Source organism: Solea solea, chromosome 4 (assembly GCF_958295425.1).
Source record: "Solea solea chromosome 4, fSolSol10.1, whole genome shotgun sequence".
NCBI classification, from domain to species: domain Eukaryota; kingdom Metazoa; phylum Chordata; class Actinopteri; order Pleuronectiformes; family Soleidae; genus Solea; species Solea solea.
The window spans coordinates 20,357,766-20,382,054 of record NC_081137.1 but is presented as its reverse complement, the minus strand read 5'-3'; the positions used below and the strand labels follow the sequence as shown (position 1 = coordinate 20,382,054).

Genomic DNA, 24,289 nt, shown 5'->3' with positions numbered 1-24,289 from the left:
TTGGCAATATAGTATTTAGTCTCCGATTGAAATGATGCAGAGAATGTTTTGAAATAACTGACTGAATATTTGGATTCTAACTAAAGTTAATGATGCATGTTGGTACTTTTACTTCATTTTAGGGCTGAACAATTAATCGAAATTTTATCGAAATCGCAATACTCACAGAGCTGCACAAACATCACACATTAATCCTTTTGAAATACGTTTTTTGGAATTAAAATGAGAATAATGATTTGAATGAATCGTATTTCCTGTCAAAATAATTGCAATTAGATATTTATTAAAAATCGCTCGGCCCTACTTCATTTACATTTTGTCTATTTTTTCATTTGTTATAAATGATGTTGGTTTGGAAAGTTGATTTTTCAGCTGAATCACCTGCATCGTGATGCATCTACTTTCTTTACATCTTCCAGTATATATATTTTAAAATTCATGGAAAACAAGCACAAGTGTAGTACTCACAGTCTCTGTAGGGCGGAGAATTCCGAGAAATCAAAGTCAGACAGCACTCGAATCTCGTTGCTCCGCAGTGACCTGGAACAAAACCCCCGCGCAATGCACATTAGAGGAAAAAACGGCAACACATATTTTGCATAAACAGACACCTGGAGTGCAGTTAGATTCAGACAGAGAGAGACGGCGAGGGAGAGAGAAAACTCCAGGACTGCATTATAGCTTCATACTCTTTAAGTGAATTCGAAGAAGCTTATAACTGAAGTGTCACCTGTCAGATTAAAAAGAATCGAAAAGTCCATCTGGGAAGTTCATGAAAAGGACATAAACAGAGCATTTTGGCTGCTTTTTTCCATGACTTTGTTAAAACGTACATTTTCACCAACTATATAAACACACCTGAGCAAAAAAAGGTACTAAAATCTGGTTGAATTTGTGAAATTTGGAAATACGTCACAGTTCAAAGTTCAAAGTTCACTCGGCTCATTTTTTATGAACAAAAACAAAAGAAAAACGGTCTAATTTTGTGACGTCTGCACAATTATTGCTACTTTATATACAAAACTACTAAAAATGCGATATAAAATGAACCATAACTTTGACTCAACAACACATAAGAAGCCTTTCTTTTTAAAGCCTGAATATGTGACCTATAAGCACACACACACCCACAGGATCTCCATATAAGGAGTTGTATATTATTACCATGGCAATTTACCACGTGTGCACCTGCTGTGTGAGCACGAAGGGTTAAACACACACTGGAACACATCTGTGCATAAAAGCATACACACACACAAAATGATGTTACAATTCATGTAAATCTTTGTTAAAAGTGACCTTGTAAAATTATTATTTAACCAACCAACAATCATTAGGGAAACAACAACTGGAAGTAAAATGTAAAGCATATTTTAGCGATGCACAGTAGAGACAAAGGGTTAATAAGTCAAGATAAGAGATTTTAAGACAAACAAATGTCTAAATGAGACTGACAATGGACACCATCTCCTCAAATCAAATGCTCACACAACATAAACTAAAGATATATAAAAAAGGAAATGTTAAAAAACATTAAAATCCTGAGATTTTCTACTTGAATTTGAATGATTTTAATCCCAAAATCCCACGTCTTGTCATATATTCCATGACGTGACATGTCATACTTGTCGTTCACCGTCTTCTGGTTCTAACGACACTTGAAATTACACGAATCCGGTAGTTAAGAATCTCACATACAGTCATTTCAACATGTAACAGCAGCTCTCTTTGTGCAGAAGGCGCCCACTCGCTGCAGTAAGAGACAAAAACAGTGAGCAACTGAACACCAAATATAAAAAAGGAGATAATTACATGACATTAAGTCCCAGACAGTTACCTGCTTGTACTCTAATGTCTCTATAGTAACAGACGCTGCTGCAAAGATCGGACTGACCTGAAACAAGTGAGACAATAAGCATTAAATAATAAATAAAGATGAGGTAGTAGAACTGGAACTACAGTCGCCTCACCCTGAAGTCCAAGAGGACATTTTGTGCCAAAGGGAGCTCCTGATACACGTGAACTTGAGGTCACAGCGAGGCTGGACGTTGACTGATCAAAATTGAATGAGTTCATTGTTAAGTCTAAGTAAAAAAAAAGAAACAAAGGTAGGAATTTTTCCTGAAATATCACATTCTGAGAAAGACGCAGACAAATGGACCAACAACCCTGACACTAAAAGGGAAGGGAGGCTTTAAGACAAAGGGATTTTTATCTAGCAGGGAGCTGAAATGAAATAAAATAAAATAAAATGTATTGGCCTGATTTATACTACTGCAAATCAACAATAATACTGTCACCACTCGTCATCCTCAACGACTCAACCAGATGATTAACTTGAGCTCACTTCACTCTCTCAGTATTGAAGGACGTATTAGTCATGAATCAAAAACAGACTGATGTTTTTTTAAGTTTCTTTTCAAAGCTTCTTTATGCAAACTCAGGCTGGTTCAATGTCACGGCTGTCAGACTTGAGAGCAAATGCACCTGAAGCAGATCTTCAGAACTACTTTACTGAAAATGAAAGTGAATAGGGATTTTATATATTAACACGTTACATCACCCATTCATTTGTGAACGGCCATAAGTTTTTCCTATGTGCCAATTAGTGTTAGTTAGTCTTTCTTCTCAGTGATTGTGGAAGAGATGATGTCATTAATGGTGATTAAGACAAATGTTATTGCACTATACATACAGTAGTTTATTTATTTTTTTATTTACAGCCTTTGACTTTGAACCATACGACCACAGCAAAGGTGGTGGAGGTCAAATGTGCTGTGTAGGGGTGAACTATAAAAAAGTATAACCCCATTTACATATACGTTCCACAAGTACAAGTAAAATACATAAAAAGACAATAAAAAGAATAAAACAACACAAACCCTAGTCTAAGCTAAAAGCCTGATAACCTCAGTCCTATCCTGGCCCCTATAAACTTAACCATAATCTGTTGACTTTTATTTTACCGCTCTTCTGCTGTGAGTGTCTAAATCTGCTGCCTGTGGGTGATCGGCTCTTTATTGGATTTTTAAGTCAAATGTGAAAACAACACTGCAGAGAAAACAGAAGAGTCTTGTCTTGCAGTTAATGGACCTTAAACAGTGATTTCTGGCTGCAGGCAGCAACAGTTTGAGAGCATTTACATGCTTTTCTTTCTTTATTTTTTTGTTCAACTGCACTTCAACATCTTAACATGAACGGACAAAAGGCTGCCAGTGTCATTAACTACTTCCTCACTCTGGGAGAGTTGTCTCAGACGTTGAATGAACGACCTTTAAAGTACAAAACTCAATGTCGGCGAAAGTTTCCTCAAAGATCCCAGCAATAAATAGCTTGTGATCGGCGATCAGCGTGTGATGGGATTAACTGTGAGCTGTTTTGAGAGGAAATTCACGCAGAGAGTCATGTTATGATGGACCCCTGCCTCGTTCCACTCCATATAATCCCTCAGGATTACAGACTGTACGGGTCAGTAAGTGATGCTGAATGGAACTGACTTTGAGCCAGACGTAATGCATGAATCTGCATTAACAGGTCGTTATAGAGATTTGTTTGGGAACTACTCTTATCGGGTTTTCGGGGGAACGGAGGAATCAATGGTGTTGTTATTTGTTGTTTATTTGGAGAAAAAAAAAGAAATTAATTTGGTAATTAGGCCTCAAACTAGAAGTAATCTCCAGACGCAGTGAAATGCAAAATTATTTAAAACAAAAAAAGAAGAAGAAGGTAGGTCATTGATTATTAAATGGAAAGAAAAACATGTTTTTTTTACATCTATTTTTGGTCAATACCATTTAAAAGTTATATCAATAAAATAGGGAAATGAAGAAATGTATTAAACATGACATTACTGATTATGGGACAAATAGAAAAGATTCCTGCTGCAATAGTGAAACTTATCAATAGTCTGGAGACTGTTGACTAATAATGACTAGTAAAAGTCCTTAGTATACAAAAAAATGACATTTGAAAAAGGTCATTCTGGTTTATTTACCTGTAGCTTAACAAAGTGCATTTCACATTAAATCCACATCTAACTAAGTTTATATTGACACAAAGCAAAATTGACTTCAAGAACTATCACCTTAGTCCCAGGTGATGTGATGTTTTTCGATGTAAGTAAAGTAACTGGAGTTGGAGGAGGAAAAGCAACCTGTCAACTAAAACAAATACACAAACCAAGGCTTGTCACAGTATCACAGAATTATACGATGATATTCTGTTCTTGTGGGACAAGTAAATTAAACTGTACTGTAACAAAAAAAACAAGAAATAACTAAATGAAATGAAAACCCCCCCCAAATCAAACCAACCCAAACCCAAACTGAAGACTATATTTAGCCTCCGTGTTCTGTGCACTATGCGATCTCTGAGGATTTCTCTGCCGGTGTCTCTATGGTTTCCATTTCCGCAGCTGGTTCACACACACACACACACACACAAACTTCAAACGTAATCCTCTGTTGCGGCTACACTTTCATTCATAACCATTTACAAAGACAATTTAACACAGACACGTTGATTTAGACTGGACTATGGCGTGTAGCAGACGTCCCACTGACTGATTGGTTTGGATATTTACCACATGGCTGACACGCCTTGAGCAGCTGGCCAGCAGTTTGACGCCCAGCTTCAATGACCTTTATTACATCTACACTTTCACCCCTGTTTCCTGTTGACGATTCACTGTGTAATCCAAACAAAAATGCCAAAGACATCATTACAAACGGGGCACAGACAAACACATTTGTGAACCACTGTTGCAATTAAACAAACTCTAAATTCTAAGTGAGTGCGAGTGGTTGTTCGTCTCTATTGGACGCTTTTCCACTAAATAGTATCTTGGCTCGAATCTACGCGGTTTAGGTTGGTTTTCCATTACACTATAGTACCTCCTCAACGTGGGCGGAGTCATCACAGCGCGGCTGCATGACACTGCCGTGACTTTGCCTCTTCCTGTGACCAATCAGTGGCTGGCAGTCTGACGCCGTCACGCATCAGCTCAGCTCGCTTGGAACCTTTCCAGAGCAGGTACTATCGCTAATGGAAAAGCAAAATAACCGTGCCATGCTGAGGTGCCACATGTGGCCCTGTGATGGACCAGCGACCTGTCCAGGGTGTGACGCCGCCTTTTGCCCTATGTCAGCTGGGATTGGCACCAGCACCAGCACCCCCCCGTGACCCTCATGTGGAGGATAAGCAGACTAGAAGATGAATGACTGTTGTAATTAACTTTTCTAAGCTCAGCAGGGCTGCTTTGTCCGCTCTTCCTATTTTAAAAAAATAAAATAAAAAAGCATTAACTCATCATGGGTGATTTCAGCATGACCTTTGTGACAATAATTTCAACGTCTGAAAAGACGAAAAGGCTTTTATTATCAGTTCCCGCGCCTGTACCTGTCTAATCTAACCTTAAAGCCTGAAGCCAAATGAGGAGCCAAAGAAGCCCCGGGAGAGAAATTACAACTTCACACAAAGACAGCATTTCAAAAGACGCACAATTTCACACAGAGTCGCACTTACAGCCAGGTCACATTTGGAGACAGGGGTGGAACAGTCTGCAGGTTGACCTCCACACACTCCACATCTGTCTGGATGCAATCACAGCTCTCTGGATACTCCTGCAACACTACACACAAACACACACACACGCACACAGTAAATCAGTTATTTGTTTGTATTTCTGCTCCTGGTCTCTCTACCTCACCTCTCCTTTGTCCCCTATTTTTACTTTCACCCCAACCTGTCTAGGCAGACGTCTTGCTTCTCTCCACTGATGCCTAGTGCTTGCTCATTGTGTGAACTGTTGGGTTTCTCTGCTCTCGATAAGGTTGTCTCTGTGCAATGCTTTGTATTAATGTGTGTTGTGAGTCGGCGCTATACAACTAAAAGTGAATTGAATTAGTTTCTGTTGTTCGTTGTATTCATTACAGTTTTTCTCCACAGTCTCCAAGTCAGAAAAAACACAAGTCTATGTGGAGGAGACTTTTCACCGCTCTCACACAGAGAAACAAACAAAAAAACGGAGGTGAGATGAACTATTTATCTGAGATACGCGTGGGTTATGCAGACTGTGTGAAGAGTTTTGAAAAAAAAAGTTGCTTCACTGTTGCCCAATGCTCGTTAGCATCTGAAGAAAAAGTAAGTCCCAGTCGAGCTCTGACTCACAGCCATATACTGACTCATAGAAGGAAGCTCGTCGTGTCTCCCAACAGTAAAGTATGCAGTAGTAAAGCATCAGAAGCTTAAAGTACAACATAGAACAGAAAAATACTGTGTAGAACATGTATGGTAAGAAACAGTAGAGCACAAAACACAGTCCAAGTATAGTATAATATAATAATATGCATTAGTAAAAGTAAACACACATTTTAGATATTTATTGACGACACTTACAGCACTCTTTCTGAAAGTCCTGGTCCACAGGATCGGCATTCTGTAGTGTTTGTCCAAACAGGTCCGCCCATCCGACGTTGTCCCCTGCAGAGACGGACAAGGAGCAGCTGTTATGTGTGCAGCACAGAGAAATACAAGTGGGAAAGTGAACACTGCAAGCAGAGCAAGATTAATGCATTCAACGTCGACCGCTTCATTCTCCACACGAGGGTCGCACGGCCGCTGGAGCCGATCCCAGCCGACATAGGGTGAACACCAGAGCCAAAATATAGAGACGAACAACCACTCGCTCTCAAATTGGAGTGTCCAATTAACCTCTGCATGTATTTCGACCGTTTGTACCCAGAGAAAACCCACGTACACATGAGGAAACCCACAGAGAAAGAAACCAGGATTAGGTCAATTATCATGAGTGCTATAATTAGCAGCAGCCAGTTAAATTCATCGCTATAATTAGCACTGGCTGAGTAAATGATCACCACCATCACAGAGAGGGAGTGAGTTTTGTTTAATCATCACAGCTCTGGAACCTGGACTGTGACCCTGAGTATTTAAACTTTTGATTAGAAGTGAAAGATGCTGCACTGCAGCACAGCGCAGGGCAGAGCACTGAGAGGCAGATCACGTTGTTGTAGTCACTGCATTTGGGAACAACAATGGAGCAGCTATACAGTGACTGTGAAAAAGATTGCCAGCAGTTCAAACTCTGAAATGACTTGATTCTGTTGTGAATGCAGCTTTCTGTCAGCTACCATTCGCAGCTGCCTCGCACTGCAGGGCTTCCTGTTCAAACTCAACCTGAGCTTGATGTAGTTAGTCTAATATGTGTTTGCGTCACCCTGTTCATCACAAACAATTGTATGGTTACTGCTTGTTTTGCCCCGTTTACAGAGCATAAAAAACAGCCAATACACATATACTGTAGATATGAAAATAAATATTAATGGCCCAGTCCACAATTTCAAAATAAAAGTATATATATGAAGGTTCACAGACATCGCCTGCAACCAGAGATTTATTGGATGACACCAGCTGTCAATCACATCGTCTACACCTCCCGAAAAATTTTGAAAACTGAACCATTTGCTACTGAAGAAGACCTGAATCTAACAACTGAGACCTTTATTAAACTATTTTAAGTATTGGTTAAATTTTCCCACAAACTTCCATTCAAAAGGAAAATGTTTTGCAACCAATCCAAGCCCTGATGGCTTTTCAATCCCCATGTAATAATAACCTTGGTTGTAGCCAAGGTTATTATAATCTTTCCGTGGCCCGTTATTTCATTTCCTATTTTTGATCTGAGCAATAAATCGAAAGTATAAAAAATGACCAGTTATTTGTTTTTTGGTATCAGATTCATAAAAGAATATGGAAATAACAAACCGTTTTTTCATTTTCCGATTTTGGAATCTCAATTGAACATGAAAAGAACAAATGATACACAGATTACTATGCAAGTTAAATGTTTGTTATGTAGTTAATTGAATTTAGATGGTTCATCTAAGTGAATCAAACATTCAATCTTTTATTGTTTTTTTTCAATTTTTCCTCAGATTGAGCTCCTGATAAAATAAAAAAAACTAACAAACCTGCTCTTAAAACTAAAACTAATGAAAAATCTAAAACTTTTGGTTGGGACCCACAGTCGGATTACAGGGGTCTGTATATTTGCTGCATCTTTCCAGCCTTTTACTAAAGATATATTAAAAAAATAATGTATAAAATGAAGTTGTGATTCATTTATCAAATATGTATCCAGGTTTAGTTATATTATGCAGATGATTTCCTGTTGTCACAGTTTCAATTATGCAATCGTTCTTCATCTTTAAAAAGTTGGTTCCCCATTAAAAAAAAATGAAATAGCTTTGATGGCACAGCTGCTTCATTCATTCATTACAAAGAGCCAAAAGTAGCACCTCGTGCTGCTCTATAAACGTCTCACTTCACCGTCCAGATCTTTTAATCTATATAAGGTTTTAATGGAATTATTGATCGATAGCAGCCATGCACCGACCTTTAAATATTACTGTGGATCTCACAATGACGATGACAGCTCCGACCGCAAACCTCAGCCTGAAATTCCCTGCAGTCTGATCGTTACACATCGCCTACGGCTGAATCTGTGTATTCACTGTGCAGCGGCTCATAAACACAAAGGAAATGAAAGACTTTAAACACAGGTGTAATAATCACCAGCACTAATCCATCCGACTGTGTTCAGATTATCAGTTTGTTTTTTCAGTTCATGTGACTCAGCTCTGGTTTTATTTACAGGGCTGTGTGGACACATGGGAATAATACACAACTCCTTATATGGACATCCTGTGGGCGTGTGCTTATAGGTCACACATAGGTTTTTTTGTCCTCTTATGTTTCATTGAGTCAAAGTTAGGATTCGTTTTATATCGCATTTTCACAACAGTGATATAAAGTAGCGATAATTGAGCAGAAGTCACAAAAATGAGAAAAATTTGATTTTTGTCCATAAAAACGAGCCAAGTAAACTTTTATAACTTTCATGTATTTCCAAATTTTTACAAATTCAATATTAATGGAAAAAAGCAGCCAAAATACTGGGGTTAATTCAGATCAGATTGGTGCCACTTGAGTGAAACATTAAACAACAAATGGAGGGGAGTGTCGTCCATTTGCTGCGTTAACTACTGTCCCTGAATCTCCCGTGTGGGGGGAATAATAAACGTACCGTCTAATCTTCTTTTCTGTTGTTGTTCTGTCACGTGTCGTCATCCAAGAGGACAATCGCGCTTAGAAGCAAAAACGTTAATGTCAACTGTCAAATCTGATCGGTAAACGAAATCAGATCGAGAAGAAGAGAGAACCCGGCCTCTGTTTTGCACTGTGTGCATCACATTTCAGCTGTCAGCTGCAGAGCCGGATAAACTATGATAAACTCTGCCTGCGAGTCTGGAATTGCTCTCTGACAGACTCGTGTCGAGCAAGTGAACGAATGATGACCCCTTTCCTTTTGTCAGTACAGATGCTATGATAAACAAACAAACACAAGTTATGATAACTACATTCCTGTAAATTCAGCCTCCAGCTACAAGAACATGGATGAAAGAAGAGATTAAAATAAATGTGCTGGTGCTCACGGTTAGGTGAGGTTTTTTCCCTCTTATTATGGCACTGCTGTACAGCACAGCACAGCGGTGGACACGGCGCTGAGGGCAGGCTGCCTGATGATGAGGAGGACGACGAAGAGCGAGGGCGAAGAGGAGAAGTAATACAGCACAGATGGATTGATGATGGATTTCTGGTAACCGGCATGAAGCCGCGAGTGCAGCCAGACTGAAACCAATTTGTGCCCCTTTTTCTTTCGTGATCTGGACGCTGCGGGAATTATTTTTTTGGAGAAACTGCAATACTTTATCTGCCGAACGCCGACTACGACATCGTCATTAACGATACCGTTTGAAAGCAGTGGATGTATGAAAAGGATTGAGTCTCGTTATGAGCAGCAGAAATACGATGTGTTTAAAGACACCTGATGCGCTATCATTTATGCCACAACACTGATCTGTAGACACACAGTAGTTACACAAGTAGCCTGAATTCAATTATTTGTTCCAGAAAACGGCTTCCAAACAAAACAACAGCTAATTGGGAATGCGGTTCTAGTTAAGTGGGAAAATAGATTTGAGGAGACAAGGTATCGATATTCAACGTTTGCACATTTCTGCAGCTAATGAAGCAGTCAGTGTTTATCTGTTTTCGTGCCCAGTTTCCTCCTAATTTACTTTGACAACTGCAGAAAAGTGAGGTGAGTTTTTCCGAAGATCCTAAAAAGTTTCAGGAGAGTGAGCGAGGCCGCGCTCCGCTGCATTTCCTCTGAAAAAATGTTGCTGTGCCTGCTTTAACTTGCCAAACATGGAGGCTTCAGTCATTTAATGACATCTTTCATCGTGAAAAAAAACAAAAAAAATCGTTGACTCTTCAAAGTGATTGAAGCCGACATATAATGATTTGCCTTGTCGTTTGCTTTAGGTTGACTTGACATTTCGGATCGACTACACAATATTGAGCTGAGGGAAAATCTGAAACCTTTCCCTTTTTCCTCTCACTCGACTAAATCTGCAGACGGACGCCCTTTCTTTAAAAACATACGTATACAAAGGTCAATCTTTTCTCTCAGTATCGCCCTGTGTCTACATGCATGTGAAAAAAACAGGAAAAAAAAGTTTGCTAGGCCAAAAAGAACTTTAATCTCGTGATAAAAAAATTTAAACCGTTAAAATTGGTTTGCGTTGACGCCGTTAATTACACGTTTAACTGACAGGACTTTGAATTGTTTGTTATTATAGTGGCTGTTCCGATTCTCGTGTTTTTTGGATTTGTTTACGCCTGGAATGAGACTGCATCAGGTTCACTGATGACCACATGCGTGTTCATGGCCACTCGAGGCTTGTTCACCACAAAACACGTGTATTTCATTCCGTTTTTTAAGACGGAGGATGATTAAATGGAATCTAATCCAAAGGTTAAGTTCACCTGGACATCCAGTCGAACAATTACTCAATTAATCGATTACTAATCGATTACTAAATGAATTGTCGACTATTTTGACAGGTTTGAAAAACACTCATCGACATTTTACAGACCAAACACGAGAGAGAGAGAGAGAGAGTGAGGAGCACCGAGACGAAAGACATGTGGGAGGCAGGGATTATTAAACACAGGTGAAACACGTCAGGGCAAACAATTACCATAGATGAAAAAAAACAAGAATTAAAACAAGACAAGTTACAAATAAAGAGATGTACAAATGAGGAATTAAACTGAGAAAAATAGGAACAAAGTGCAGAGCGACTGAAGAAAACTTTCAGGGAAAAAATAGTGAGCTGTGAGTGAGATTCACTTCATGGCTTTTGTCTTTGACGAAGGTTAAACTCCAAACAATAGCCAACGCTTTACTGGCCCCAGTATAGCAGCAATTACGCCTTCATGCCAAATGACTTAGGAAGTCTGTGCTTTTATATTTTTGAGCGTCTGCCCAGTTTCTCGCTATAAACAAGCACATTATGTAATTAATATAAAAGTGAAACACAGTCCTCTCTCTTCTCTTCTTCTGGTCTAATATGGAAAAAACTTTATGACCTCAGTTAAGATGATCACTACTAATGAAGATGATTCTTTACTTTTTTTTTGCCTAATTGTCATTATAATATCGACTGCCAGGCGACATTTCTGTTGTTTTTCTTTTGTGTAAAGCTTGTTAACCTTCAGAAAACAGAGCGTTTAGGCTGTTTTTTTTCCATTACTGTGTTGAAACGTAAATAAATAATTAATTTTCATAAACACAGCTGAGCAAAAAGTACAAGTCATATATAAGGAGTCAGTGCCATGTGAGCACTGAGGGTCAATTATGCTTTAAGTAAAACTGTAACAGGACAAGTGACTATTTTAAAGCTTAAATCGATCTATTACTTTTTTTGTGGTCACTTCTTCTCAGACACTGACACGCTGTCTGATGCCTCCATGTTTGAGGCATAAGATCAGATTAAATAACCCTTAAACACTTGACCCTCAACAGGAATTTCTTTTGCTTAATTTAACCATCAAAGGACCAGAGAATGTCCTGTAACTAAGCGCCTTTTTCCCATTTTTTCCCAGAATAACTTCCACTATCTGGCAGTTATTTACAATTTACTACATGTTAAAATACAGTTTTAACTATTTAAAATGAGGAAAAACACTGCAGTTGTACGCAAACAACAGATTGTGTTTAAATTGTAATTTGAACAGTATAGTACATATTTACAATAATATTTGTCTCTCAGTGTGCAAAAACAGGCCAAAAATGGAAACTATGTACAGGTGTTGCATCTCTCTCCTCTCTGGCGACAAAGACGCTGATTTTTAGGCTTCCTGAAAGAGTGCAAGTGAAATTACCGTAATAACCACATGTTGGCTACGATGTGCAATCTTCTCAGCTTTCAGAAACTGTTGGAAGTTTATAAATAAACACACACACACATACAGACACTTACCACAGCGCCGCTCATCTGCTCCATTAGGACAGTCTTTGTGTCCATTGCACTGCAGAGCCTGGGGGAGACACTCACTCAAGTTCCCACATGGGAACTGCCCCAACGGGCACCTGGCCTCTACTTCTGATCTGCTGCTGGCCACCAGTGCTGGAGAAGACATGGAGGGAACAAAAAAAAAGAGTGAGATTATAATAATAAATCTACTTCTCTTCTAATTTTGAGAAAGAAAGTGTGATTTTTGGTCAAAAAAGTATAATATAAGTCAAATTGTCTGCTTGAAATCTTGGTGATATAATAAAACAAGTGGTTGTAATTGGGCATTTAACTGTCAATATATTTCACTGACAATTTCATTAATATTATTATTATTATTATTATTATTATTATTATTATTAATAATAATAATAATAATAATAATACATTGCATTTGTAGGTGCCTCTCTAACACTCAATAAATCAAATACACACAAGGTTAAGATAAATTGAAACAGACAAATTAAAAAGTTAAAAGGTAAAAAGATCAACACAGTAGATGGAGGTTAAAAAATAACACAAGAACATCAGTGAGGATGTTTTAGCTTCTCTATTTTCAGAGAAAAATAACCTTTTCTTCCTCATGAAAACCTGTTAGTGGATTCATTCTACTTCACCTTTTATTTGACTTTACTTTGTGCAACCAGTTATCCAACATTTTGATCATGAGCATGAGGCGACATTTTAAAACGATTACAAATATATTCAAAATGGTCCAAAGAAAGACAAAGGAACAAAAAAGACACAAAGGCAGCAATAAAATCAGCTTAAACCACCACACAAAGACCTTCTTTCTCACCAGAAAAGGAGGTAAAGTGAACACAAAAGGACATAGAATTACAATTTAAAAAAGGTGTACTGTAAACCATCATTAAAGTGACTGGAAATATGTATCTCTGCACGTCTGAGTATCTTGGGAACTTTTTAAATTGTCCCACAGTTGACGCGTGTAAAAGTACATTTATTTCGCAGTCCTTTTGTTTTGATAAGATTGCACATAAAACACGTGGAAAAGCACGAGTCCGCTGCCACAGACCACAACTCTGCAGAGACACACATGAAGCATTGATGACACCATCAAACACAAACTTATCCAAAAGAAAAAGCAGGCACTTTTAGTTCTTTGAGTCATTTTTTTTATATTTTTATTTGAATTATTTTACGGATTATGATAAAAATGTTCTCCAATTATGTGATTATGATGATAATGTTTCTTTTTATGTGTCTCCAGAATGTGAGAGCAAATGCACCCCATGGCCAAAGCAAATCCGGAAATACCAACTGGACTATTCAGAACTACAGTAAAAAAGACTTTTGGAATTTGGAGTGAACGCACACAAATGTACAAAATGATCAACTGCAGCGAGCAACATTTAACAAAAGATAACAAAAGACCAAGTGGATCATGGGAGTCGTCCTGTCATCTTGTTTGGTTCACCTGTGCAGAAAGTAAATGATATACCAGAAAATATCATTTACTGTCGAGGCACGGAGAGAGGCCAGTGAATGTTTGAATGATGAGACGGTGCTTCTGCACTGAGATGCTGATGTTCAGGTTGACTGAACTGAACTGGAATTTACCGACAGCACAGCATCATAGAGCCGAGGCCATAAAAAAAGTTTAATTCCCAAACTGAATTTGACAGAGAACAAACGAGTGGGACTACATGTGCAGTATTATGAACAGTGTCAGCAGGTGTTCATCATGCTGACAAAGCACACGGCACTGATAAGGACGGAGCTCGTGAGGTAGGGTAAGAAAGAGAGACTGACACAAACACACGTCGACTGAACTCAAAACTGCATTTTCTACAATAATAGACTGAACTGTCCAAAGAGACAGAGAAGACAAAAACAGCTTTCAACTCTCTCTCTTTTGCCACCTGTGTAAATGATAAAAGTGCACCTACTAATATGTTCTTTTTAGTGTAGGTGTTTTTTTTTAATCACATGCACAGGTTTAACCTCCTCCCACATCCACTGCCGTTCCTGTGGATGATGCAGGCACGGGCTGCGAGGCTCCCCCTTTCTGCAGCCTGCTGAAAATAAATCAATGGGTTTTCTCAAGCGCTGTAGCAAAACTTTTAGGTTCATTTTGTCTCGTTCTTACCGAGCAAAGAAACTGATTAATTACGACAAAGACCGAGAGCGTGCGGCGACGACGGAACAGGCTGTTTGAATCAGTCCGACTCTTCCTGGTCCTAAATAGCTGATACACATTTTCTCAGAAAGTAGGTTCTGCTTAATTGGATTTCATGGTCTCTGGTCCTGGCAAGGTCAGTGTTTATGCCAAAAAAAGGTCCTAAAGAGCTTGTACACGCACACTCGCACACAGGCTGAAGCCAAGACGAAATGCAAACTGACATCACGTCCGCCTCCGTTACCTCCACCTCTGTACAATATGCCTACACCATGAAAAAAAACATGATCTAAAATCATATTGTGACGCATTTTCAATATTGCTCTTATTTCATGGCATGACATAAAAAAAATGAGCTAAACACCTAATTTTTTCCCTCTATAAATGTTGTTTTTTCTCCTTTTTCCAGTGAGTAACATGAGAGACTTCTCCACAGGCGCCCACATTTCTGGACACACTTAAGTCCGAAGTGAGCACTACTTTTTCCAACTCCAGATCGTTGCCCATCGCTCTAACGAATTCAGGACTCAATAAACAATTTGGTATCCAAAACTCTTCATAAGTGCGGATGTTACGCTGCTGGAACCACGCTTGTCCAAGAGTACATGGATGTGGTGTATTACTTTTGACCATAGCTTGCTTTGTTAAAGCTGTCCCATTGCAAATGAATAAAAGTTTTTTTTTGGCAATGTAATGACAGTATGAGAATTTATACTCTTTTTTTTTTTTTTATAAATCGGCATAGAACACAGAACAGTCAAGAACAGAACGATGATTAAACTATAACGCTGCTTGAAAGTTTGTGAACTCTGTCATTTGTCACTGTTGTCTTAAAATAACCAGATGAAATGAACATGCAAATCTCAATTTGTAAAGCAGAACTTCCAAATCAGAGACACACAGAAAAATGTTCATTATTAATTCAACAAAAGTCATTTCTTTACCTCATTTTGCAGCCATTACTTCCAGCAAACGTCTTCTGTAACCACAGACCAGCGTCTCACATCTGCTTCCTCTGAAGATATGAGGTCCAGTTTTTGGCCGGCCTAATCCAGAGTGCGACGCTTCTTTCTCTTAAGCCATTCCTTGGTAGTTTTGCTGGAATGCTTTGAGTCATTGTCTTGTTGTGTCATCCATTTCTGTCTGAACTTCAGCTCCCCGACTGATGGCCACAGATTGCTGGTCAAGAATTCGTTAATAGGCCTGTGAATTCATGGTTCCCTGGGTAATGTGGAGTCGAAAGACGGGCCAAAAAACAAGCCCAGACCTGCACATTTCCACCACCATACCTCACTGTTGGGAGGAGCTTCTTTACTTGATATGCAGTGTTAGCGTTTCTTCAAACATGGCGCCAGAGAATGGACTTCCAGAGAAAGACCTCAGAAAGCCATGTCTAGTCATTTTTCACCTGAGTGTAGATGCACGTACATTTATCCCAGATGCTGCCAAAGAGGGCTTTAATGGAGAGTGTGGATTTATTATTTTTCTGGTGCTTCTTGGTGAAACTTTTGATGGCTGGATGGCTGCGACTCCGGATTGTCTCCTTGCAGCTTCCCCCCCGACTGATGGGCTGTCACCACCTTCTTCCCAGTGTCCTCGGATGTCTCCTTTCCTCCCGGCGTTGTTGATCTGTGTGCTTTACCCTTTACAACAGAGGTTTGGTTTGGTTTCCTCTCTCTTTTAATCAGATGTCTAATCTGATTGGTCGACTTCAGCGATTACTTGAGCACCCACATGTGTGTTCCACCTTTTACCTACTTTACATTACCAAATGCAGCTGTGGTTCACTTGCTTTTGCACGTACTCTTGTACAGTTCCCTTAAAACAAGTACATGGAATTGACATAAACCGGGTGTTTCATATATGAAACGGTGGTGATGATGAAATAAGAAAGCGATGTTTAAACAGCAGAATAATCTAAACTACCTAAACTAGATTTCACAAACTTTCAAGCAGCTATGAGCAACAATTTATGGAGCCCCAGACAAAAACTCTGATTTTGCCATGAAATACAAATTTGTTCCCTCAAAATAGGTCTAATGTGCGCATACAATGAATAATATGAATAACATTCACATAAATTACCTGGAGAGCTGCACAAGTAAAGCGAGCGAGGAGGGCTGAAGCTTCGGGGATGGACAGAGAGAGTGTGATTGGGTTTTATTTTAGGTTGGGAATGAGTGTCGTGCCAAGGTTAGTTATCCCGGGAGGCAGAGGGCGGGGTTACGTTGCTACCTGTAAAGTAACCTGGCTCTTAATATTCTGTTTAAATGCCTCTCGCCAATAATCATCTCTTGCAATTCCGTGTTTGACCTCTCACAGTTTTTTTGAGCGCAATGAATCAAAAGAATCATTGTGCCAATGAATCGATCCGTCCATTCGTCAGCGTATTCCGTGCAAGTCAAATTTAAAACATAAAGTTCTTTAAAAGTCATTAGCGGACGATGGATCGAGAGAAAGCTAACAAGGATGTGTGCACTCCATCTACTCTCTTGGCAGCAGAGTCCTGGATAAAGCTGGTTGAGCTGGTTTAAATAAACAGCAGTACTTTAGGCGTCTTGCTCATCGAGGTGTGGATAAATAAATTCAATTCAGAAATGTTGATCAAATATTCGGCTGCTCTTTCCGGCTACGCCCTGCACACAGCGACAATGCCACACCAGAGTTTTCCAAAGGGTGAGTCTCTGTCTTTTGTTAGAGGAGGACATTCTTCTCTCAGTTTATCTATGCTCTTTTTCAGGCGTCCATCGTTTAAATCCTAATCCAAATGTAGTATCCAAGTATTAGCTTAAAATGACTCTATTAGATAAAGAGTATGTAATTTGTGGATTTGGAAGCAGATGACGGTCTTTGCATCAGCACTAATGTCTGTCATTACACGACAAGGCAAATAATAATACATGCTGCACTGAAAATACTACTTTACACCCATGTCTCTGCTGACGGCTGAAACTGCAGTGTTTACATTCATATAAATGCAGACTAAAAAGTGTTATAAATACTAGGGACTGTCAACAGAAAAGAAAAAAATCAACTAATTCATCTCTCATTTTGAAATTTGCTAATCTAGATTACTGAGTAATCAAACAGTATGCATTTCAGACGCCGCTGTCGAATCATATCTTTCTTTTTAAACACAGAACTACATATGGAAGTGTGTGGTTTCAAAGAGACTCAGGTCTATCGAGTCCCAACCGGGTCATCTTAAAATAAGGGCTCAACATGGATGATACATGGACGTGTTAACATCAAAATCCACCGGAGAGCATCCTTACAAACTCAGACATTCACATAAATTCACGTGATAAAGTGATAGAGACAGAGAGAGAGAGCTCCAAATGGAAGTCGTCGGACAGCTGCCAGCATATCCTCTCTCCATGTATCGCTTTAAGCTCTTTAACGCGTTAAATTTGACAGCCCTAATAAATACAGACTATTTACCATTCAACATTTAAATCCTGTCCTTTGTTTCAATGTCCCGGTGTCAGCCCCTTGATTGCACACATGGACATGTGCAAACAGTCATAATCTGGTGGGAATTAAACATTCCAGATGTGTTTTTTGAAATATTTGGGGAGAAAAAGAGGTTGAGATAATAATTTTCTGGCGGCGTCCCCTCACTCACTCATTAACAGAAAAAGGTCTCAGTCTTTGTGACTGGTTTTGCACCGTGACTGACGTTGATTAACTGGATTAAAGTTCCAAAAAACATTCCTCCCAGGTTTTCACTCTGTCACCTTGACAGAGCAGAGAAGAGTGGACTTGTTGTGAGGAGCTAAATCATGTTCGTTCAGCATTAAATCATGTCTGACCCTGAGGAAAGGAATTGGCACCCAATCCCCCAAAACATAAACTCTACTTCAATACATTTGTTTAACATCTTTAGCTCACAGGTTATTATAGACTATGCAATGTTTTACATATTAACCAACCACAATAGTATTAAAATGCTGCCTATATTGAACGAAGACGTTTGAAGGCACTTTGTCTGATGTAGATACAGCGTATTGGCCCAAATATTCATGTTTTCACTCTGTGAGTGCTCATTTTTCTCAATATTTTTTTCATCCCCTTCAGAAAATTCATTAAAAATAACAAGACAGGGCCTTCTGTCACACTGATGAAGCTTCTCCTGCAGGCAGCACCAAAACAAGTGCCACCAATCACAGCTCATTTCACAGGAATTCCTCAAAGAGTCCTTTGACAAGGTGTGTGTGTGTGTGTGTGCGTGAATTAGCTGTAAATTAAACAACAGTTGCTGGGAGTGAGACAGCATCTGTTCCTTCCCTTCATTAAAAAAAAATGCAATATTTACAACAAACTGTTTCAAATAAATGTCTGAATAAGTTCTGCACCTTAGTTTAGACCCAGAGTTGAATCAGCTCAATAAAATGAAAGCCCAACTTAAATTCAACACACATTTAAACTCCGGAGGGTCTATTTTATTCCTCTGCAGCTGCTGAATAATTGACCTCTGTCCTAGTCCAAGTTCGTGGGACTGTTGACACAATAGCTTCCTGTCCACATGTCTATTAGATGTCTTAAAAAAAAATTCTGCCTCACTTTTACATAAAAGCAAAATTTCCCAATTTGGGAATCTATCCCAACATCGTGACCATGACGTTGAGATAGAAACATAAATGCATTATATTAAATATTGGTAACATATTATAGCACTGAGTTGTTGGCTTTTCTCGCCCGTGACTTTACCTTGAGTCTCGCTGTGGGTCAGGTGGATGAGCAACATGATGACAGTTAGGTCCATTCTGAGGATCAGAAGTTCGCGCGCTCTCATGTCGCTCCCGTGTTTTCAGCCTCCAACAGATCCAGAATGATGAGAGTTTCCGTTCTTTAAAAAAAAAACACAACCAGACAAAACAGTCCACAGGCAGCGGCTGCTCGAGCTGAAGCAGCAGCGGCTTTGTTCACCGAGCCGGTGAGTCAAGACCGAGCCACTCTCCCTCTCTCTCTCTCTCTCACACGCGCGCGCGCACAAACACAGCAGTCCACCAATCACACACACTGAGCGTCCTCGCCTCCGCTCTTTACTTTCATCCGCGCTTTAGTCTTTTCGCACATGATTTCTGCGGCATGTCTGCAGAGAGGCTCGGTCCTGTTGCGCCAGACAAAGTGTGACAGAAGAAGCCCGCACACACACGCACGCACACACACACTGACACAGTCTACCCACCCGTGCAGGACTGCAGGACTGCGCGGTTCATCTCAGCTCAGCGCATGAAGGCGACACCAGCAAATAAGAAAGTGCCCTGTTTGTTCGTAATGTCTGAAAGGGCACGATATAAGAAGAGTAGATGTTAAAATCAAAATACAGAAATAGTCCGTTTCCTTATTAAGCCTTAGGGACGGTTGTGCGCATTTTACGCGCATTTTACGCACATTTCAAACGCTTCCCATTCTTCGTTTTTTTGAATCATTTTGGCTGTGTTCATGCATATGGCATGACTTTTGGCAATATTGTGTATTTTTATTTGATCGTATCCACTGTGTATAAATAAGTGTTACACTCACACAGTTAAGTGCCAAAAATGTGCCATTTAAAATGCAATTTTTTTCCCATTCCTTTAAAGCATAATACATGCATTTCGCATTTTATTATATCTGGGTGTCAATCTGCGCTTTTGCCTGATCATTCTTTATACTCTCCACCAGATCCGATCCGATCATAATGGCCGTCCTATTTGGCAGATGGCACTGTCACAAGAGTTGCTGCTAATCATTCAACACAATCTATTTATTCCTTCTTTTCATGTAGTATATTGAATTTTGTTTCATCTACAAACCATAGTGGCGTCAACAACCTGGCATTTAAAGGGTTCAATTAATTACATTTTTCAAATTCAATTAATTCAATTTTTCAAATTCAAATTTAATTTGATATCAATAATTGCTCCATGAAAGTAGAATATAATAATGTATAACGGGTTTTTTTTATACTTTGCTTTTAAAAAGCAATTTTTTTGTGCTTAGCAGTATGAGTGTGACTAAAATTAGACCCGGCCCTAAGAGTTAAGTAGGATACTGTATATTTAAAACATCAATAATGTCTGTTTGTATGAGAGTGAGAGTCCAGCTCAAAGGTAGGTTTAAAGAAGTGAAGTTGGCGTATTAATTAATATCTACAACCATGCTTAAAAAAAACCCCTAATCTGCTCCTTTAACATGCATAGAAACAACACCGTAACATGTTTGTTTTACAGAGCATTCAATGGTACAGTGCATTAGATCTCAAGGTCACAACTTTGTAAGAGAGTCATTAATGTCTCCATCTTCAGTCACATGTGGAAAAAAATAGACCAAGATTAAAACATTTTATTGAATTGGAACAAAAATAGCCTGAGTCTTTTCATCTCTGGGTCTCAAATCATGTCGTCCATCGCTCTTCAAAGGCTTTTCTCCCTCAGGATGAGATGTTTGGCAGTGGAGCAAATCTAATAAAGGATTGTTGAAAGAAGGAAATTATTATTCTATTTTTTAATCAATTATGTTTAATGTAATGAAAAGATTGACCTCATTTAGATAAAGGGGAAACGATAATTAAAATGGCTTATGGTTTAAAATCACATGCTGTTACTTTGTTTTTGTAGAGCAATAATAATGTACGAACCAGCACGGATAACAAAGACACTAATAAAAGCAAGGAATTCAGTCTCGATTAGAACTGAGGTTACATCTGTGAAGATCTGTGGTGTGTGTGCACTTGAATATCAACAATGTCTTCCACCTTCATGGCAAGAACTTGACAATCACAGAAAGGAAGGAAACAAGAAGTCTTAAGACCCGGAGTAACTTTCTCACACAGTTTCCAACGCTTTATCCATCCTCCACATGAGGGTCACAGGAGGCGATTGTGTAAGTGCAATCACCGTAAAAAGGGCAAAGAAATTAAAAATGTCACAGACTCCCTGTTGGGTTTACACCGTGGGAAGTCATGTAATCAAAGATGAACATGCATAACCTACATACATGTGCAAAGGTCAAAACACCTTTGAGGCCATTTTAGTTCCTCATAATGTTGATTTGTTTAGCTTAAAACAATAAAATGGTTCTGTTAGGATGCATTTTAGTAATAAAAAGACTAAAACGATCTGCTTCCTGGAGAACCTGCGGTGAATTGCATGTGGGATCCAGTCTTAATAATGAATGTGAACATTGTGTCTGAATCATGTTTCCTGACACAATGTTTATCAAAGTCCGCTCTCCCTGTTTCACTAAACCACTCAATAAATACAGTACATGAAATAAGAGAGTGTGTAATAATTGACAGTTAGTCGATAATGTTGGGTTTGCTCCCACATCTTGGTGGTATGATGTCGCCGGCCAATTGTGGGATGGATTTCCCGCCTGCACTTCAATTATGAGAGTAAATGGGAGACGTTAAAAACACATTACACTTAATAAAGAGTCATATTTATTCAGATGTTCCCATTAATTCAACATATGAATCCTTAGTGCTTGAGCACCCATGATAATTTCAATCATTTCATCGCATTTTGAGTAGTGATATAAAGTAGCAGTAATTGTGCAGAAGTCAAAAAATTTGATCGTTCTTCTTTACTTTCTGTTCATAAAAAACAAGCCAAGTCAACTTTGAACTGTGACGTATTTCCAAATTTCACAAATTCAGTCTGATTTTAAAAAAATGTTGTACTTTTTTTGCTCAGGTGTATTTATATAGTTGGTGAAAAAACAAATTGCCTATAGGTTGTGCTGAAAAAAAAGGATATAAGACACAAAAAAGCAGTCGAAATGCTCTGTGTTCTTCTATACTAAGGGTTAAAGACAAAACAGAACCATACCGTAAATCGGGTTCTTATTCTCAGAAACGCAGATGGATTTAAACAAAGGTCACATAACAGTGGAGACAAAGCAAAGTTCACACCGACGCATCACACAGTGCACGTCCACATTTATCACCGAACTGTGAAAGCGTTTTTGTAGGGAAAAGCAAGTTTTCCAGATGATTCATTTTAACTTCACTGTGCCCAGTACAATTTAATTTGGAGATAAAGTTTGAGCCACAACAACAGACCTTACCAACTGGATATAAACAGAAACATTTGCGGCATTTTAAAGACCATTTCTGCCACGTTCATGATGTGTTAAATCTCACCGACACCTCAAAAGCAGCCTCTTGTGGGTGTGAAGGGATTGGGTACATTTTGTTTTTCGTACACCCATGCACCAATCCCTCCTGACTGGAATAGTTATACGGCACGTGTTGAACTGTATGTTTTTTATTAAGCTGTGGTCGGTAACAAGTCAACGACAGCGAGCGGGAGCTCGAAACACGAGAGAGAGAGCATGCGAGGGCTGAAAGCTGCAGCTGGAGTAGAGTCTGTTTAAATGAAAATGAAATGGAGCTAATGAGAGAGACACAGAAGTGATGAGCAGATGGGCAGAGAGTGGTTACTGCAGGACAGGAGGGAGAATAAATGTATAACGACATATTCTGAACGTGTGGTGAGAAACAAAACATCCTCTGTGGACTCGGTTAAATTACAATCTCATTTAAGGAGGTGCAGCATAAGCTTTTATATAAGCTATAGCAGACCTACTTCCTAACTTCTGTAAGTGGAGATTTGCACTTTCTATTGGCGCTTTTCCACTACACAGTCCCTGCACATCTTGCCTCGGCACTGCTTGATTCTGCACGGTTTGATATGGTTTTCCATTACTATATAGTCCTAAACGTGGGCGGAGTCATCAGAGCACGGCTGCATAAAAGTTTCAGGATTTTTAAGTCTTTTTAACTGATGCATAACTATTTTAACATGCAGTAACTGCCAGATATTGGAAGTTATGCTGGAAAAATGGGCAAAAACACTTACAGTTACTTACAGTACAAGACATTTTTTGTCCTTTTTTTGATTAACATAAGCAGACATTTTGAGGATTATGTGCTAAAGGGTTAAGTATTAGATTACATTACATTACATGTCATTTGGCAGATGCTTTCATCCAAAGCGACTTACAATAAGTGCAATAAGTATATTTTTAAGTTGAACTTGAACTGCTTGAGTTTTTTATTTCCGTGTTGCAATATTGCGAATCTTATCTAAATATAAGACCATAATACTGCTGCTACTTTAACTTAATCTCAAATAGTGGCTGCCCCCACGGCTCACTATCAAACATTTCATTATATCCAGTTGGAAATAATGTGTCGACCTTCTGCAGCCTGAAAGAAAACTGCACGAATGAACGCTGAAGTGTCTGTGAAGCACTGAAAAGAAAGAAAAAGGAGAAACAACACAACTCTTTGGCTGCCACTTTGCAAATTAGCATAGAGTGAAAACAGAGAAGTAACCTTTAGGCAGGGACCGAACCCCTGCCAGCTGCAGTGGATAAAACTTGGCGGCACACACACACACACACACACACACACACACCTACACACGTGGACTGAGGTGGTTCACTGCACTCAAAGGTGTATAATCATGTAGTTAAAGATGAGAGGAATAAACATGTTGACTGATGTTTATTCATGAGGAGTTTGTCAGCGGCTGAAAGAGGAAAAGCATTTAATTTTGTTTTCGAGGGACATTTGCATTGATCAGCATTTGTTAACTGTGATGAGCGGAAAACATCGGTTGAAACGATGGTTGATCTTTTATTCATTATTCATTATCGGGATTCAGCGGAACGGCCGCCTTTCGTCCTTTGTCTCGTTCTTTTCTCATCGATGGGA

At 39.1% G+C, this 24,289-nt stretch overlaps 2 protein-coding genes across 2 annotated transcripts in view; both read right to left on the bottom strand.

Moving 5' to 3' along the window:
* rxfp2a (relaxin family peptide receptor 2a) overlaps positions 1 to 20,768 on the bottom strand; it is a 40,443-nt gene extending 19,675 nt beyond the window's left edge. Inside the window, exons 1-6 of the mRNA XM_058627563.1 lie at positions 19,772 to 20,768; positions 19,291 to 19,429; positions 12,408 to 12,554; positions 6,397 to 6,480; positions 5,524 to 5,629; positions 469 to 540 (exon numbers count right to left, since the gene is read on the bottom strand). Of these exons, the coding sequence (XP_058483546.1) occupies positions 469 to 540; positions 5,524 to 5,629; positions 6,397 to 6,480; positions 12,408 to 12,554; positions 19,291 to 19,375 (494 nt within the window). The 5' untranslated portion in view covers positions 19,376 to 19,429; positions 19,772 to 20,768. The remainder of the gene's footprint in view (positions 1 to 468; positions 541 to 5,523; positions 5,630 to 6,396; positions 6,481 to 12,407; positions 12,555 to 19,290; positions 19,430 to 19,771) is intronic.
* Positions 20,769 to 20,892: 124 nt separating this feature from the next.
* Positions 20,893 to 24,289, bottom strand: part of b3glctb (beta 3-glucosyltransferase b) — a 40,845-nt gene continuing 37,448 nt past the window's right edge. Inside the window, exon 14 of the mRNA XM_058627565.1 lies at positions 20,893 to 21,029. Coding sequence (XP_058483548.1) covers positions 20,982 to 21,029 — 48 coding nt within the window. The 3' untranslated portion in view covers positions 20,893 to 20,981. The remainder of the gene's footprint in view (positions 21,030 to 24,289) is intronic.